We start from the raw sequence: 18681 nt of genomic DNA on the forward strand, positions 1-18681 counted from the left end.
TATCTTTTATGCTAATTAAGATTTACGTCCCTCGCTGTGTAGCACGTATTCAATCACGATTTGGCAATTAAAATATTTTTCGGTATAATAAAAGTTGATAGTTACATTATCGGTCGTAAAAAAAAATTGTTAGTAAGTAGATGGAGATAGTTGTTTATATGTACAAAATATTGCGCGTTTATGAGACAAGGAAATATATAGTCTCATAAACAATACGTAAGCGTGTAATTAAACCTTTAAGTACGTAAAAGTTATCTCAGGTACCTACTAGTACAAATATTTTATACCGATATCAATTAACACATCATCTATTGGTACTATACAATTTTTAAATACAATATTGTATTATAGAGTACATAAAGTGAAGCATCGCACAAGGTTGATATATCGATTTAGTGTACCAACATATTTCATAACAAGCTCGGTATATTAGGTTATGACTAGCACAGTGTGTCAATGCAATTTATTGATCTTTCGATTACGATTTTACGTAACGATACGATTTCATTGAATGATCCAATCATAAATAATGTTATTCAATGATATCGTGCAATATCTACAATTGAACGTTACATACTTCATGTGGTTAACATGAGGTTATGAACACCATTATTTTTCCATGAAAGGCACATAAACTTATACACACATTTCGCGCACTGCTAATGTTTATAAAAATTTTTGTTATACATTTATTTTCCAGCACACAATGTATATTACCTGAGTAAATAAATATAAATATTATGAAAAAGTAATAGAAGCACATTTGTATCACACTATCTTAAATATTCTATTTTTACATAAATTATACGTAAACAAATTTGTCTTATTTTCATTACATTTTCATTACAAGTTGAAAATTCTTTGATACTCGTAAAATGAAAATGTTAATACTATCTGTTAACGATAATGCTTATTTTCAGTCAAAATAATTTCTAATCATTAATTAATAAAAACTCTTAAATTATATAAAGTTCTTTGTGTAATCTACTATAATTTACCAATTAAATATTGCGTTATTTTATTCTACCGATTTTAAATGCACGATTTTACTTCAAATATATTAAGGATTTTTAATATATTAAATGCTTTGTCATAAAAATATTGAAAGCCTTGCAACTGCTAAATTCTTATGTTCTTTAAGCTAAAATGTCTGCAATTTTTCATTTCTTTCACTTAGTATAACGTATTTGATAGTTAAATATATAACTTGTTATACAATAGTTGTACACATTAAAGTATATACATATGCAAAAATGTGTATACACATCTAAAAGATGTCATTTCCTTCTTAGGTCCACTACTTCTATCACTGCAGTTACATCCAACTTACAGTGTTTTGCTTTCTGAAAAAATATTCTTTTGAACGTATGTAACAGATTATATTTACACAATCTGCATTAAAGTCATTTAGAATAATTACCGTGTATAGCGGAGGATCTGTTGGATGTGGATGAAATCCAGTTTCTCTGCAATTGGCAATAAATTCTAATCCATATTCTGGAGTCAAAATGAAAAATCCTGTTCTAAAATAAATAAATATATTTTTGAGTAAAAAAACTCTTTTTTTTATACATCCGGATATTTTTTCTTTTACTTACTCATCGTATTTAGGAGCACAAACAATAGCAATGGCTTCAGCCATCATAAGTTGATATGCACAATGTGTATGAAGATCAACACTAGATAGAAAGGCAGTCTGTGTAGGATGCGTCTGTGAAGTACAATTATTTTTTCTGTTTGCAAATTCACCCAGTTCAGATGTTGTTTTCAATGATAATTTTACTTTAAATTCAAATATTACATACATGTATCCAACCAAGAGTAATCAAATTATGTTGATCCTGATAATCAAATATATCTTCTTCATTATATGTTACACAGGAATCTGGGGATCCAGTTTGTTCAGGAATTAATAAATGAGTAACAACTAATTTATTTCTTTCTAATTTGCCTGCTAATATACCACAAGTTTCTTTATTATTCATGGTGTTAGAGAATGCCAACATGAGGAAGTTTTGCATTAATTTAGTTGGCAGTACTATGTCTCTTAAAGTAAAACTGTCACAAAGCAAAGAAGGTTTTGTTGAGCGATCTATAGTGGGTCTATTAAAAAATACAATTATATAATTTAATATTATTTGTAAATTACTATAAAAATTCAATTTCTTTTTACATTATACTTACTTTTCTTTAGATGTTTGTGCAGTTATATCACTAGATGGACTTACTAATGGTCTTGATGGTATACTGGACATTTTTTTAAGCTTGGCATCTTCAGGAGATGTTACACTTGCAACCATAGCAGCTTCTGCTGCTTTAACAGCTGCTAATGCAGCTAATTTGTTCTTTCTTTCTTCCTCTTCTCTCAACCTACACAAATATTACATGTGCATAATCATTATACATTTCTATAAATATAAATATATAGACTGAGTCACCTAAGGCTAGGACCTAAAATATTTTTGAAATGATTAATTATATTAAAAAATGAATCATATATTTTTTGATGCATTTGATATAGTTCATCATACCTTATAAAAAATATTTGATTATTTATACAAGAATCCATTAGTTTAGATCTGGCATTTTTCTCTACTATCTGTAGATGAATGCTTGTGAAGTAATTCATATAAATTACAAAAAAAAATCTCACGATGTGCTTGCTTACCAATAGATTTCATATTAAAATATCAGAATGTCTTTTGATTCTCAGATTCATCTCTTCTCCATCATTTTTGTCGCGATTTGGAAAGGGTCAATATTTCTAGCCTTAGATGACTCACCCTGTATAATTTATAAAATATTATAAAGTACTTTTCTAATTCTTCTTGTTTCAGTCTTTCCTTTTCAATTTTTTCTCTTTCTTTTACATCTTCCAGATACTTATTTAATTCTGTTTGATATTGTTCTAATAATTGTTTCTTTAATTCTTCAGCCTTAGGAAGTACTTTACGTAATGTTTGTTGATTATGCTCCTTATCTTTTAATGATACTGTGTCAAATTGTGGGTGATTTCTTATTTTTTCAACAAAAATCCTGTAATAATACATTTTTAAAAAATAAGTTGAATATCTTAAATTATCATAAGTTATGTATTGTATTTAAAATCACATAGCTTACGTTATGAATTTGACATATAAAATATATGCATATTCAAGATTATTATCTTTCATGCACATATCTGCCATCCTAATCATCTCTACACCAGAACGATAATATCTGAAAAAGATTGAACAAATTAATAGTGTTAGAATTATTTAATTCTACTTAAAAATGTATTTTTCAACAGGTTGCAACAATGATGTATGAAAAACAATTATAATAGGGCCTGACACCTTTGAGGAGGAATGTTACGGTCCATTTCTACTGTGGAAGCATAATCCGAGAGATTCTTCAACCGTGCTCGTGGATCTGATATGCCAACATTCTTCCAAGGATGTTTGGCACTGACACTTTTGATCTCTGACGTTTCCTTGCTCATTTAAAAATTTTAGGTTACGTTTAGTCAATACATTAATTCTTTATTACATCTGAAAAGATTTACTATCAGTGAATCCTCGTAGTTCTAAAATATACATAAACATTTACCCCATTTTAATTCTAATATATTAACAAGAATATGTAATCAAAATAGCGATTGAGTTGATTAGAAAAATACGTCAAACTAATATGTCATCAGTCATCAAATGTTATCAATTGTCAGTGCTACCAATGGAAAAATAAAAATTACTATTATTTGTTTTGGTAGTTAATGGTGTAGCAATTGTTAATTTAATACGTAGATAAAGATTTTTAATGGAAAACCTCTAAACAGCAGATATGTATGACACATTTATAGCATGGAAGACGTTTAACTACTTTAGTGATAATTTATAATAATAATATCAATTTATTGTTATATATTATTTGATTATCAATATCGTTGTTGCATAAAGTAAAAATTTATTGTCAATAAACAATTCATTATTGTTGTTTTATCATCATATCGTTTACTAGGGTAATAACCTATATGTGTATCTTCAAGCATGTTTATTATAATATATATACAATTATTATATTATAGCATATTCCTAAAGGATTTTTAATTCATGAATAATATTGTTTTTTGAAGTGGAAGTAAATAAATAGATACATATAATGGAAGAGAAAGATAAAAACAATGATGAAATTTCTCCACCTAAACAAGCCAGGGTTGATTCTTTCCAAAGTGAGTTACTATGTATATTATTATTTTAATATAAATCTGATATATTTACATTAAAAATATTAATATTTTGTACACAGGTGCATTTAGCGAATTAAAGAAATCAGAATTTTTCAGTGAACCATTACCTGGTCCTTCTAAAGTCACAAGTGCTTCAAAATTTAATACACTGTTAGTCAGTTTAAAACAAGTACGATAATACAAGATTTTTTAGTATTTTATAATATTATATAATATAATGTATTGCTTATTTTTGTACATATATAATCTAATTTTAGAAAGGAAATCCATTGTTGAAATTTATAACTAATGTTCCTTGGGAATTTTCTGAAATTGTACCAGATTATGTTATGGGAAAAACTACTTGCGCTCTTTTCTTATCGATACGTTATCATCAACTTAATCCTGACTATATTCATGAACGCTTGAAGGCCTTAGGAAATATGTATAACCTAAGAGTGCTTTTAGTACAGGTTCATTTTAATTATTGTTATTATATCTAATAGCATATGATTATATTATAAATGTAATGGTAAAATATTACAGGTAGATGTGGCAGAGCCAAATCATGCTTTGAAACATTTAACAAGAATTTGCATTCTGGCAGATTTGACACTAATGCTGGCCTGGAATGCAGAAGATGCAGGCAAAATTATTGAAACATACAAGATTTATGAAAATAAGCCACCTGATGCAATAATGGAACGAAGTGATACAGCACCATATCAAAAGGTATATGCATAATATAATTAATTTGAGAATTACAAATTTTTTCTATATATATGTATTCTTTCAGTTAATGAATGCCTTGACAACAATTCGATCAGTCAATAAAACAGATGCCACAACTCTTTTATCAACCTTTGGTACATTAAGTGATCTGGTACAGGCACCATCAAATATACTTGCTCTTTGTCCTGGTGTTGGGATACAAAAAGCAGAAAGAATTCATAAAACGTTGCATGAACAATTTTTACGTCCTCCAAAGTCTATAAAATAAGAATAAACAGGATATGACTTTATACGTGTAAATAAGTGTAACTCCGATGTTCTGTAAGATTATTCAGAATAAAATCTTTTATATTCTTTTATAAAATAATATTTATTGACTTTTATTATGTACTTTTTTATTGTACATTGTTTACCTTCCATGTAACATTTTTCTAATACGATCGTATGTACATTTGTATATCATAGAATACATTTTTTGATATACAATGATATAAAAATAAAGACTACAATTCGCGTTGTCGTTTTGCTACGATATTAAGAAAATGTACTACTATCACTTACAGAAAAAGAGGTCATTGGTTATTCTATATATCAGTGATTCTGATATTATGAAAAGATTATACAACTACAATTTCACGCCTTCTTTACGTCTACTTACAATTACAAACAATACAATCACAATTTTGTAGTAGTATTGAAGTACTTATGAAGTATATATATGTATGTAATAAATATAATGTAACCGTGTTGAGCAACAAGAAGTATGTACCCTCAATGTACCTTTTATTTATATTCCTCTTGTATCATCCAACCAATCATCAAATGCTGTATATTTTATACAGTAAATCTTGCACTATAAGATATATTCACTCATACAATATCCAGTATAATGTTCGATCTATAACTTAATTAGAAATCCTTATCCTTTCTTGAATTTGAGCAATAATATCGATATAGTCATAAGTACGCATATCCAACAAAGCGTAGCGATGAAACCATTGTAAACCGTAGAGCGCGACATTGACCATCCCCTAGCTAGCATGGCTCTCATTGATTCTGTGCTCATTGTTAGAGGCATCGTATAACTAATAATTTTTAATAGTTTATGCATTCCCTCGACAGGCCAGATTATTCCACATAACATCACAATGGGTAGAAAAGCACCCATCGCAAGGTAAGTCGCGGTTCTTTCGCTTGCAGAGCAACATGCAATAACGAATCCTAAAGATTAAGTTTAGTTGATTAAATGAATAGTAATAATAGTTATTACGATTATTAAAATGATTCATACCTAAACACATTCCACACAATCCAGTGAGGATAGTCAGTAGGCCGATCAAACCGATATTACCTTCACACGTGATATCAAATATTGCGAACGAAACTATTAGAACCATTATCGTTTGGCCTGCCATTATCGTGAATTGAGTTATAACTTGTGCGAAAAGAATTTCCGTTCCAGTGAGACCTGTCGATAGAAAAATCATCTATAATTTTTAGTCTGGTTATTTTTATGTGTATACTTAATAGTTTCTTATTTACCAGAAACTAAACTTCTTTCGAGAAGACCTTCGTTTCTTTCTAACAACATGGAGCCGGAAGTCAATGCAACCGACAAGAAAAAGATTATTCTGTAATATGAAAATTTTCATTGAATAAATAAAGTTAAGGACATATAAAGTTTTCAAGATGATATTAATCAAATAGAAAATATTTAATCATAAACACTCACGTTAAAATAACACCTGGTGCTGCAAAGTCGGTGAAATTTGGATCCGTAGGACCATATATTGGCTGTCTAAACTGCAAATCGAGAAACGTATGTTGTTATAAATTCTTACTATTTCTTGCCATTTCTTTTTTAAATTATCAACTTACATCAATCGGTATAGTTGATAGTTTTTCGCTGTAATTGCAAGCCATTGTCGTTTCCTCAGCAAATGCTTCAAACGAATTATAAATCTTTTTTTGAAGGAGATACCCAATTTGCTGATCTAAGAGAGAAAGAAAAAAAAATTCTCTCTCTTTTATGAAACTTCATAAATAACCGCTTATTTGATTATATCTTTTAGACTCATAGATTTAAAAAAACTGATGAGACAAAATTCTGGAAATTATTTGAAAATTCTAATGGTAAACTCACTAGACATATCCATGACGATTTCTATGTTAGAGTAGTCTATATCCCAGTCGTCGGCATCTTTTCCATACTTTATTCTCGCTTCCAAGGAATCCGTGTAATTCGAGGGAAACATTATGACACCCCAAGCATCGCCATTTTGAACAGCATCTCTAGCAGCGTCTTCGGTGTCATATAGTACAATGTCCACCTCTCTTTTATCTAATTGTTCTAAAAATCGACAACTTAACAAAGTCCAATTACAGCCTTCTGACGACGTACAATGTGCCACGTTGCTGCTGTTTAATTCGTGATTCACTATTGCCAGTTTCAGGCCTTCCGGATCTTTACCGATGGAGATACAGAACAGAAGGATTTGAACGACTGGCAGACCGATGATAAACATAATCATGCTGAAGAGAACAAACATAAAGTATATTTAAATTTTATTTCATTCTTTTCGCTTTTTGATTAGCAACTTCCCCTTTTTCTCTCAAACTTTGTAAGTTTCTAAATTTCGAGAAGGAATGCTATTTTATGTAACGTGTTAATTTAGTTACAATTTCACTTTTACTTACCCTACATTTCGCCACATCCACAGGAAGTTCTTCCATATAAGAGCCTTCATGTGCATCGGATTGACCATCCTAGACGTTCCGTGACACTCATCTTCTGGTGGCAAATCTGACACCTGTATTACAATAATGCTATTTAATATTAAATAAGAAACGATATATAATACTTAATCACCGAGACAAGAATTTAGAACGTACATTGAGATGATCGATGACGATGCTTTTCCTTCGACTAGAAACACTGACGTTGTCGCCAAATTCACCGCTCATTTCGTCATCTACGTGCTAAAAGAGAACATAAACGTATATAAAATATCAATTCTAGAAAGTATATAGAAAAACTGCCGGAACATTCACTTAAAAGAAACTCATTAATAATTTACGAGAAATTCATTTTTCAAAATTTGATAAAAACAAATAATGTATTACTCGAAACGAAGCTAGAAAAAGGTACAAACCAGGATTCACAAAGAATTGATAAAAAGACTAAAGGACGGAGTTAACAAAAAAATATAAAAACGTACACCTTCAGGAGGAACACCAGTAACACTGCTGAGGATACTGCTTCTCCTTCGAAGACCCATATTTTGCTTTCTGCTCAGCTTTAAAAATACATCCTCCAGGGTGTCCACGTTGTGCATCTCCATTAGTCTCGTCGGTGATTCTTCAGCCAATAGCCTACCACTCCTCATCAAACCAATGATACCAGCCTGTCTAGTTTCTTCGATATAGTGCGTGGTGATTATAATGGTTTTATTGCTGTTCTTCGTCAGATCGACAAGATGGTCCCAAATATTCTGTCGTAAAACAGGATCTACGCCCACTGTGGGTTCGTCCAGGATCATCACCTCTGGATCAGCCAGAAGAGTCGCGGCGAAAGAGACTCGTCTCTGCTGACCACCTGACAAATTCTTCACGAAACGCTTTGCTGTTGGCAGCTGCAAAAACTGTTCAAACAACTCGCGTAAAATATTTTTTCTCGTGTCGGAAAAGTTATTTGCGATGTGTCTTAATTTTCAACGAAAGTACGATTTTCTTATTTCTTTAATTTTTAGAAAGAGGCATTTGTTAAAAATAATATTTGCAATTATAAAGCGGTGGGTTAAGCTTTTTGTGAGTCTGGCGTGCCAAACTTTTGAATATTTTAGAATATTACGAGAACCGTAAATCATCAATTTTCTAAAAAGTTCAACTAATAAAATACGGAATATATGGAAATAATATATGCACTAATCATTTATTTGCATTAAACGGTTAAACGGTTGTACTTGATCATCGTATTACGTAAACAAGCGTGTTACAGCGAATCAATTAATCGTCCTGGACAAAAACTGAGCAACGTCATATTTGTCTTATAATCATCCGGATCTTTTTTCCTCTCTCTTTTTACTCGTCTTAAATATCTACGTCATTACACGGTATTAATATTATTTCGATTGAAATGATCGAATCATGCCTTTATAAGAAACTCTAGCTTCTGCTGTACTTGCTCCGTGGTCATACCAGCGCACCAACCGAAGTATATGAACGTTTCCTTTATAGAGAATTCGCCGTACAATGCGATTTCTTGCGGCATATAACCCACTCGTGGACCAGGAACACCTGATCCTTTGGAGCCTGGTCGACCACCGAGTACCCAGATCTCACCGGAATTCAGACGCTTTCGACCCACGATGCAAGAGAGCAATGTGGTCTTTCCGCAACCGCTTGCGCCGAGCAGACCGTATCTGAAAACGAATATAATTGTTATGTCATTTTTATCGTTACTAATTGAATATTAATTTTTTTTTTTGTGTAACAAGTGATCTATCATAGCTTGTGATTGTATATTGTACATATGTAATAAATATTTCGAAATGTTTAAATGCTGACAAATAGGCAGACTGAATATTTGTGGAGATTCCCTGATTTCATCGTTTATTATTTATTAACCATATATGTCATATATATTTGCATATTACGTACATCCTGTATCTTGAAGTTTCTCATAAAAATCCGTCGTTTAGCGATAGCCATTTAACGAATATTGCGAAAGAAATATGTACGAATTTTTTTATCAGACGCAATATATTTATCAATTTTCTACCATGCTATTGAATAAATAATATATCTTCGTTTTCGTGTATCACGCGTAGTTCATATGATAATTGTTATCTCATTGTCCAAAGCTATTTGCATTGTTTTCGATTTATGCTATTACAAGATTAGCTACGTGATTTTTATATCGTGTCATTAGGTATAATGGCAGTGTCATATGAAAAAACAAAGTAAGTTACAATTATTGTGACGTAGAAAGTCAACTTCCTTGTGATTTCCGTAATTGACGATCATTTTTCTATGTAAGATATATCCACAATATCTTAATGTCTTACACTTTGTTTTAATGGTCACGCGATAACAACCTTGTTATCTGCATAAATAATTGCCTCATTATTCAGAAAGACAAGAAAATATCTGGCTGCAATTTTGTTATACGTAAACGTTGTTTGTACAGAATGTTTTAAATATTACTTTGATTTGTAGTAAAAAAGAACACGATTAAATTGTATGTCTCGGACGAGAACGATCAAAGGGCAGTACTTCGTACATTCCTTAACAACCATATTTCATGATCAAATATTAGCACATCTTCGCCGATCTATTATTTCCTCTTCCAAGTTTCCAACAAAGCAATCACTAAAGTTTCGTGAAATAGTTCAGCAAATATATAAAGAGACGAGACTCGAGCCTCTCCTATATTGTCTCAATTGTGAATTACCTCATCACGCCTCAATCGACTAAACCAACTAATTCAGTATTTTCCTTCAGTCATCGCGAACATAAGGACCAAGGAAATTCAACGTCACTGATTTGTCTAATATTATCAAATGCCCCACAGCGCTAGACACACCTTTATATTCTGATATTTTACCATATGCGCAGTTATGACCGGGACAGCCAGAATTAATACTCGAGTGGCGTAGAGTTAATTCACTTAGCGTTGACTTTTACATATGGGAAAATTAAATATAAGGTGAAATCGTCTTTCGTTCGATAAAAATGTTACTGTTTCTGTCGATCAATTCGCGAGATCATTCACCTTGTTCCGCTAACTCGTGGAAAAGAAAAGAGATGTAAATCAAAATAAGAAGAGAAATGGTAGATTTGCATATGAATTTTGGCTGTGGCAACGTTAGTCGTAGAAGAAAGAGTTAATCAGGAAACTTACATGGTGCCTTTCGGCACGGTCATATTCAGCCCATCCAAAATAATATTCGGGTTACTCTTGGAGCCATACTTTTTGTAGGCTCTCCTCACGTACACCGCTTGCCTCTTTTTCGTATCCAGAGTTGAGGATTGCGTTTGAAGCGGAGGTCTTCGAGTTTTCAGTTCCAAGGAAGCGGGCAGCGTGCCTGACGGACTGCTGGTGTCCTCCATTTCTACGACAGAGGAAATAGTTAGTATTTCCGTGAAAGTGATTCATAATCGATGAACCATTTCACGCACCATACGTTTACGTTCTGATCGTTGGCTGACTAAAAGGAATGCTTAAAATCTACCGTATTTTGCTGCAGCCACTATGAAAATGATTCGACACTGCATGCTACTGGCCAAAAATTTCCAAACACTGTTATTTTTAAGAGCAATCGATTGCAATTGGAAATAGTATGTCAGAGAAGTTTTAAAGCGCGCGCAAACTACTGATGCAATTTATCGATAACGGTGTTGGTACAGATTATATGGAATGATGATTCTTCGTCGCAAAATTGATATTCCTTTTATTTGAAAACACGTCTGATTCGAGCTATTAATTTCAATAATGTATACTGTTTTAAATACATAACGTTAACAAACGAGGAAAGAAGTACTTCAACGGGAAAGAAATATTTGCGTGTACATTTGTACTTTTAATTTGTTATTCACTTTCAGCGTTTTTTCCAATACGTTTCTTTAGCAGTACGTATCTCGCACTATAGTTATGCTAGAAAATGACGAGGATCGATATTACACAGCGAGTATACTACGACTAAATTATTTCGCATGATTAATGGAATTATATCGACAAGTTTAAGGAGGTTTTAGCTGTTTCCTAGTTGAAATAACAGCTGAGTAAGAGGCAACAACAGGTAAAAGTGATTAATTACAGTTACATCTAGCTTCACCTGTTTCTGTATCACGTGCACTGCCATGTTTGTACAGAGCAACCTGTTCCAAACGCCTCTAAACATAATCTATTCGAGTCATTAGTGTCGCAACTAGGAGCGTTAGAAACGTAACAAAATTTTCACAATGGATTAAAAGACGCGTAACGAAAATTAGTATTCTCTTTTTCTACCTGTGAATCATCAGGCAAGATTTTAACAATATCGCATGACTCAAGTGACGTGGAAATTACCAGAGAAAAATGTATAATTTTTCAAGTTAACGTAACAAATTCATCGATACTGAAATTTAGTAAAATCGTGCCATTTATTGTCAATATCTACGGCGTTGATTTCAGTCAGATGGACAGATGACTATAGCGACAATATCACTCAATACGAAGGATATTACACGATAAATATAGTGACAACTATATCGCTAGAAAAATGTCGTAAATGTATCTCTATCTTTCATCAAGAAAATTGTTCAATCTATTTTATTCCAACTCATTTTTCCTAAAAAATAATTTCAGATATCAAAAATCGACAATTTCGTATACGATCGTCAGATTTTTTAAATCGATACGTAAATTGTTCAACGAAGTCAACACTGAAAAACATCTTTTTCGCTTATCGTGGAGATCGTTAACCCATTTACATCCAAGTGCGGATTAATCCGTGCGCTGCAACTGTCTTCTATCACCAAGAACGGATTATTACGCAATCGGACGACTTTCTTCTATCACCAAGCGCGTATTATTACGCACGTTGCCACTGCTTTTTATTTCAGTCGCCAAGTATTCTTCAGATGTGAGAGATCACGTTTGACCCGTTTGTCAACATCTCGCCTATATTATTTTCTAAACAAGTCTTACTTTTTTTTAAGTACCGCCAATCTTAATTAAATTTAACAAATTCAAATTTAAAGAATATTCTAATTTTATAAACGTACTCGAAGAGAAACGGTCTTTAAATGCCATATTTGCGATGTACCATTATGTATTGACCATTTTCAAGAATTCCACGAGAAATAATATGATTTAACTTTCATTTTAATCTAAATAATTTTTTTTTAAATAAATAATTTTTACTTTTTTCCTCCGTTATAAAGAATATAAGATGCGATGTTTGCGAAGTATTGTCAATCATTGTCTACCAATCGTTTCGAACAGTAAATTCTCGATAAACTCCATGAAGAATTCGGCTGTCATTTACTACACCTACGACCGCCGCTGATGCCTTCAACTGTCCTGTTAACCAAATCTCAACGTGATCGTCGCGAAGAAATGGGAGTCTACGAATTCGAAAAGTTTCTATAATTAATATTTATATAAGTGATAAATTTCGTATTGGTTTGTATCAATTCCACTATCGTGAAAGTGGAGATGAAAGTATCGTGCAAGTGGATAATACCTTGTATGGAAATACCTAATAAGAAGATAATACCTCGTATGGAAATTCGACAAGAGAATTTATGTGACAGCACTGATAAAAAATCACAATATATCACGCGCAATATACTGCCAAAAGATTTTTTTAGCAAGTATTTAAATATCCTAGTGAGTCATCGGTATACGCAACGAAGTTACCGAAACACATGTTCTCAAAAATGTAACTTTGTACAGGCAAATTTTATTTTACCAAATTATTCGAAACCAAAATCCATAGGAAATTAACAAACTATGAAGGTAGAAATTTACGCTTCGAAAACGATGTAGCTTTCAAACTTTTCTTAAACGGCCTATGACTCGCGTTCATCTTCTGTCCTGTTAGCTCAGCTTGGATCGTTCTAAAATCGTGTCGCGTCCCTGAAAAGATCTGTTCGACTGGACAACGGTCAGTCGAACGACAACGGTTCTCGGAACCGAAATTGCACAACGCGATGGTTGTCGAAAAGGAGAAAGAAAGGCGGTAAAAGGCGCGAAGAAAACGAAAGAAAGAGACACGTATATCGGATCGGGCGAACGTTCGAGGACATCGAGACGCGGCTATCGACAAAATCGAAGAAAACGCGCGGGAACGAAAGCCCGATTGAACTTTCTTCGGTTGGCTGGACCAGCCGGAGTTAAGTGAGAGTGAGTTTGTTACACGCGTTGCATCACTCTCGAATCACGAAACGAAAGACCGCGTCGATTGTGTACGAAGGATTCTCCATTGCCTCGGCTATCGTCACAACCTTTCTACGCAGGTTCTTTCGAACGATTCCCCTAAATTGTCTATTAACCCATTTGCATCGTGGCTCTACGTGGAGCGACGCTTGGTTCGTTTCCCTCTTCTTTTCTGTGCAACCAAAATTCTGATTGACAGTACAACGTAACACGGCTTGCGAAATCGGCCAATTCCGCCTGATCATCGTATTTTCGCCTGGAAGATTTGCCGGATACGCTTGGCCAGAAATTACAAGAAGCTACGACGGAGAAACTCGATCACCGTGAAATTCATTCAGACCGACCTCGATAAAGTTACCTGGTATTAACAAATATGACGCAACTTTGTTCGATTTAAACGTATGATATTTCGTCGATGAAAAAACAGTTGCACGAAATGAAAGATTACGTATAAAATCATTCGCGGGAAAGGGCTACTACTTTTATCAGACTATATCGTATCTTCCATCGTATTTGATCGTTAACTTATAGCCTTCCTTATGCCAAGAATTTGGAAATTTTTAAATGTTCGCTCTTCCAGTAAAGGAACGAGCTGAGTGTCTTCCTCTTTGCCCTACGATATATTATTTCTTCTGTTATAATACGTTCGATTCATCATCTGAGAAATCGATTACTTTATATTCAGTTTCTGTGATTTGTCGAGTCGTCAAAGCTGGCCAATTCTATGAAAATATTTCTACATAATATTGTGATAAACACAGTGTAGTATAATGGTTTCTGCAAGTCTTACTTCGTTAAGCTATAAATTACATTGATACTACATTAGAATTTTTAAAAGCATAAATCTGCGAAGTAGATAGATCGTGTTGATTAAGTTTGACATGTGGCGGTGTCTTTCTTTTTTGTGAAATCGCACATTTCTCTTTTAACGAAATATCCTATATGCATAGCTCTTGAAATACGTTTACATGTGAGCTACAGTTTTTGTAACTTATGCAATAATGCGTTGCGCAATAGTATTTATAATTAGGATTTTATCCTTCTTACATTCGTTCACGGTTGAGAACCTTTCTTCGTGTAAAGAGAGTTGGAAAATCGTAAAATACAAGACCGACGATTAATCATTCGACAAAAGCTTGAGGAAGTAACTTTTCATATTTCATGGAAAACGAACAAGGACGTGTTTGGCTGCATATTGCGAACATGTAAACAACCGGACATGGAAAAAGAGACAAGCGTCAAGCAGATTGGTAAATATCCTCGAGTTCATAGTAGACGAGCAAGTTCATTGAAGAAGAGCTGTCCACGCGAAGGTCCAAAGAAATGGAAAGTGATTAGACGTAACTTTGGATAAGCGCATCTTTCTCAATATGTTGAAACAGAGATATCTGAAGAAATACTCATCGTGGAAGACAGTGAAATATTTTAATGCCACGAATATGTGGAAAATTTTGGGAAAATGAAAAAATTCCATTCTTTGGCTTTTTTATTCTAGTCCTGCGATAGAATTTATGTTACTGTTGGTAGAATAAATTCCGGATTTCTTAACAAGAGGTACTTGTCAAATTATGAATAAATAATTATCAGGAAAAATTAACAATTTTTTGCTATTTCGTTTAGCATGTATCTGCTACTATATTATACTTCGTATAATATGTGTTTGTCAAAAATGATTAAAAGAACGTGTGGAATGATAATTGAAATTTCGTACAGATTGTAATCTTCTTCCGGTCTATTTCTAGACAAAAATGGCTAATTCGCGTAATTGAATATCATTCGACAGTGAAAACGACCTTCACGCAGAACGTGCGTGCGTAAACGATCTTAAGTTTTCCAAGAACTCGATCGACCGACGCAAAAATTACGACGAAGTTAAATACGTAAGTTTAATAACATATAATTACAGATAGCTTGCATTAAAATGATAATTTGAAATAATGAAAATGAAATCATTTCGACTAGTGACGAAGTAATTGTTAAGAGAATTTCAATTTATTAAAACTCGTAAGATAAATAGAAAAGGATTGAGTTTTACTATTTTCTGTATGCAATAAAATGTCCGAACAGATTCTCTGATTATATGAGAAAGTTTATCGAAATCCTATCGAAAGCCTAATTATTGAATTTAAAAAGACAATAGATGAGACAATAGAATTCAACATCAATGAAATATACAAATGAAATAAATATTTTAGAAATTTCAGAATATCTATGTAGAGTCTATTGTTTCTTATTTTTGCATATTGAATTTACCTCTAACATTGTACACGTGTTTTCGAATGTATTGTACTATTCCATAATAATTTATTTGCTTAACAGATTAAATAAGAAATACTTGGAATGATGTACTATATTTTTTTCATTTCTACTCTAATCTCTCTTAAATGTTCAATTTACGATCGTGTTTGTTCGTAATTTCTATAGTGTTACATTAACGCTATCTACGTACGCCACTAGGTTATTTGATGCAATTTAAATTACGAGGCTTAATTAAACCGAGACTGATTGCAATCTAAATTGTCGTGAAACCAAATGTGTATTAAGAACAGTTATGAAACATTATGTTCTCTGATGATTTCGTCATATTGTACGGAACTCCTTGTTTTAGCTCTACTGAAGGTTACAATTTTGCTGATGTTTTTTAGTATCAAATTTGCAGGAATTCGGATCGATTATTACATTCGAAACTTAATATTTCCTTTGGAAATTCTCAGGTTCCATTATCATTTAGGTTTTTAGTATCACATCAGCTTTGTACTAACATGTAACATTAACATAATGTCAATATTATGGTAATTGTCATCCTTACTACACATGACATGTATCAACAATGATATCATTCCGCGTGTTCATATTCTCTTTTGCTCGTAATGTATTCGAAATTTTAAGGAAGACATTTTCAAAGTTGATGTGACTGGATTAGTCTACTCGAAAATTTTTCCACTACTCTGAAATTCACGCGTTACGATATATAGATATCTTTTTTATTTTTGACGCAATAGAGTTACGTTAATTATAATTGTACGATTCTGTTCTGATTATGCTTGCAAAGACTTTCTATTTCATTTTACTCCCTTTAAATTGTTTTTCTATGGGCTAGAAAATTGTTCTCCTTAATGAGCTTTAAACTGTTATTGTCGTTTCATCTTTTGTGTTAGAATAACGAGCATAATTATGTTTCGACAGTTTCAATTACATCGTTACTGTTAATTTTAGTAATATACGTATGCTTTCATTAATCATTTATTGTGCATATCACGGAATAATACAGAATGTAATTGTGTAATGTTTGCTGCAATCTATAAACAAAAGCATAAATTTCGGCATACGCTTTTGTAAAGATTGAAATAAAGAACTGTAAACTAAAAGAAGAAAAGAAAAGCTAAAGGCTTCAAGTTTTCGTCAGCTGTATGTACATCAGTTGTGAATTTTGGTCGAAAGTTTTAAATGCGATTTCCATCTCTTTGCGTAAAGAAAATATGATATTCGATATGAACAATGCGATTATCGTTTAATTAACAGCTAATAAATAAATGATCGCGATTAACAGCTCGTTAGTTCTCATTCTTAACGAATTACACGTAAATCGTCAAAGCAACGTCAACGCGGAGTACACGGGATTAATATTTTTTATACGAATCAAATTATCTTTGCATGAAATTTCACAAGCGAAACTTGATATAATTTCCCCACTTTACATTCTCACATTATACAATCCTAGCAAACGCGAACGCGTTCTTGTTAAAAGACTTCCTTCCGTTACTTGTCACGCTTTGAATACAATTTTAAATAAAACTTCCACTTGACTTTCAATAGTAGATATCATCATCGAAACTATCCTAAATGATATCGACGATTTATAACGATATAATATCTATTATAGCTCGAGTGATCCGGCACCTGTAATCTGTGATCAAATCACCTTTCCCTGCTCTTCCTTCTCATACATTTGTCTCACAGGCAACCACTAACCTGTGACGCGTACTCCGGCAACGACGAATAGCAGCTTCCTCAACAGCGAACAACGAGCACCGTACCGATATCTCGACTCAATTGCATCGCACGGTTCGATCGTTCATTGGCAACTCCATCGTGTTCGAAAATTTCCGTATCCAGTAAATGTCACCACTGACTTGCGACGATATCTTTCAATCACTTTCAATATTAAAATAGATATCAGCTGGAACAAGGCAGATAGATTGTTTTTCTCGTTAGAACATTCTGCTGCTTCCCCAGTGCCAACGATGCTCCCGGAAGCTTGGTTTCCCCTTCACCCAGCGTTTCTCCGCACAAAATAAGAAAGACTCTCGAACTAACCACGATTTTCCTTACTGTCACTTCTTGCTCGAAAATTCCTTGCAAATTGGTCGCAGGAGTTTTGAGTCGCGCAAGTGGTTGCCGGTCGAGAAATGGCAACCAGGAAACAGGTAACGCGATGGAAGAGTGGCCTGGCTGCAGTGCCACTGAGGACTAACTTGGTTGGCTACAGAGCGGAGAATCAAATGCTTGTGCAACACATCGGAGCGGTGTTCACCGCCACGGCAGCGGCCAGACCAGTTTGCAGTGGGGGAAATCGCGGGTCCCGGATTATTACAAATGCACGCGTCCAACCACGTATTCGCGGGTTGAAGAATTTTCTTAGAAACGAACCACCGTCTTTGCCTGGCCGTGTTTTTATCCACAGCTACATTTTTTTTGCGATCTTAACGACGCGTTTAATCTTCAGGCTACAGTCTTCAGGCTATATGCTTCAGGTCTCCTGATTTCGATTCCGAAATGCGGCATTCAGAGTTTAGAGTCGAGGGAGCAGATTTCAGACATT

The 18681-nt window shown here is 33.3% G+C and overlaps 3 protein-coding genes across 5 annotated transcripts; 1 reads left to right on the forward strand and 2 right to left on the reverse strand.

The window, feature by feature from the left end:
• Nucleotides 1-292: 292 nt before the first annotated feature.
• Nucleotides 293-3514, reverse strand: LOC126869928 (STAM-binding protein). Its single transcript, XM_050627138.1, has 8 exons — nt 3336-3514; nt 3121-3219; nt 2815-3036; nt 2185-2370; nt 1806-2103; nt 1599-1711; nt 1421-1523; nt 293-1343 (listed from the first exon to the last, which is right to left on the reverse strand). The coding sequence occupies exons 1-8, from the start codon at nt 3479-3481 to the stop codon at nt 1278-1280; spliced, it is 1233 nt and encodes a 410-aa protein (XP_050483095.1). The 5' UTR covers nt 3482-3514; the 3' UTR covers nt 293-1277.
• Nucleotides 3515-3848: 334 nt separating this feature from the next.
• On the forward strand, nt 3849-5303 carry LOC126869936 (DNA excision repair protein ERCC-1). 2 transcript variants are annotated; one of them, XM_050627168.1, is made up of 6 exons: nt 3849-3997; nt 4064-4207; nt 4285-4394; nt 4483-4677; nt 4751-4936; nt 5001-5303. In XM_050627168.1, exons 2-6 carry the CDS (start codon nt 4138-4140, stop codon nt 5202-5204), a joined length of 765 nt encoding a protein of 254 aa, XP_050483125.1. In that variant the 5' UTR covers nt 3849-3997; nt 4064-4137; the 3' UTR covers nt 5205-5303. The 2 variants fall into 2 exon arrangements, with proteins under 2 accessions (XP_050483125.1, XP_050483124.1); XM_050627167.1 differs by having other exon boundaries at nt 4112-4207.
• A 399-nt stretch (nt 5304-5702) lies between these two features.
• Nucleotides 5703-18375, reverse strand: LOC126869911 (ABC transporter G family member 23). Of its 2 annotated transcripts, none has more exons than XM_050627097.1 (12): nt 17832-18375; nt 10839-11049; nt 9087-9357; nt 8155-8577; nt 7829-7915; nt 7634-7746; nt 7080-7468; nt 6815-6930; nt 6669-6739; nt 6479-6567; nt 6228-6404; nt 5703-6157 (listed from the first exon to the last, which is right to left on the reverse strand). In XM_050627097.1, the coding sequence occupies exons 2-12, from the start codon at nt 11045-11047 to the stop codon at nt 5856-5858; spliced, it is 2247 nt and encodes a 748-aa protein (XP_050483054.1). In that variant the 5' UTR covers nt 11048-11049; nt 17832-18375; the 3' UTR covers nt 5703-5855. The 2 variants fall into 2 exon arrangements, with proteins under 2 accessions (XP_050483054.1, XP_050483055.1); XM_050627098.1 differs by lacking the exon at nt 17832-18375 and adding an exon at nt 11117-11263.
• Nucleotides 18376-18681: the final 306 nt, after the last annotated feature.

The sequence above is a fragment of the Bombus huntii genome, chromosome 10 (assembly GCF_024542735.1).
Source record: "Bombus huntii isolate Logan2020A chromosome 10, iyBomHunt1.1, whole genome shotgun sequence".
Taxonomy (NCBI): domain Eukaryota; kingdom Metazoa; phylum Arthropoda; class Insecta; order Hymenoptera; family Apidae; genus Bombus; species Bombus huntii.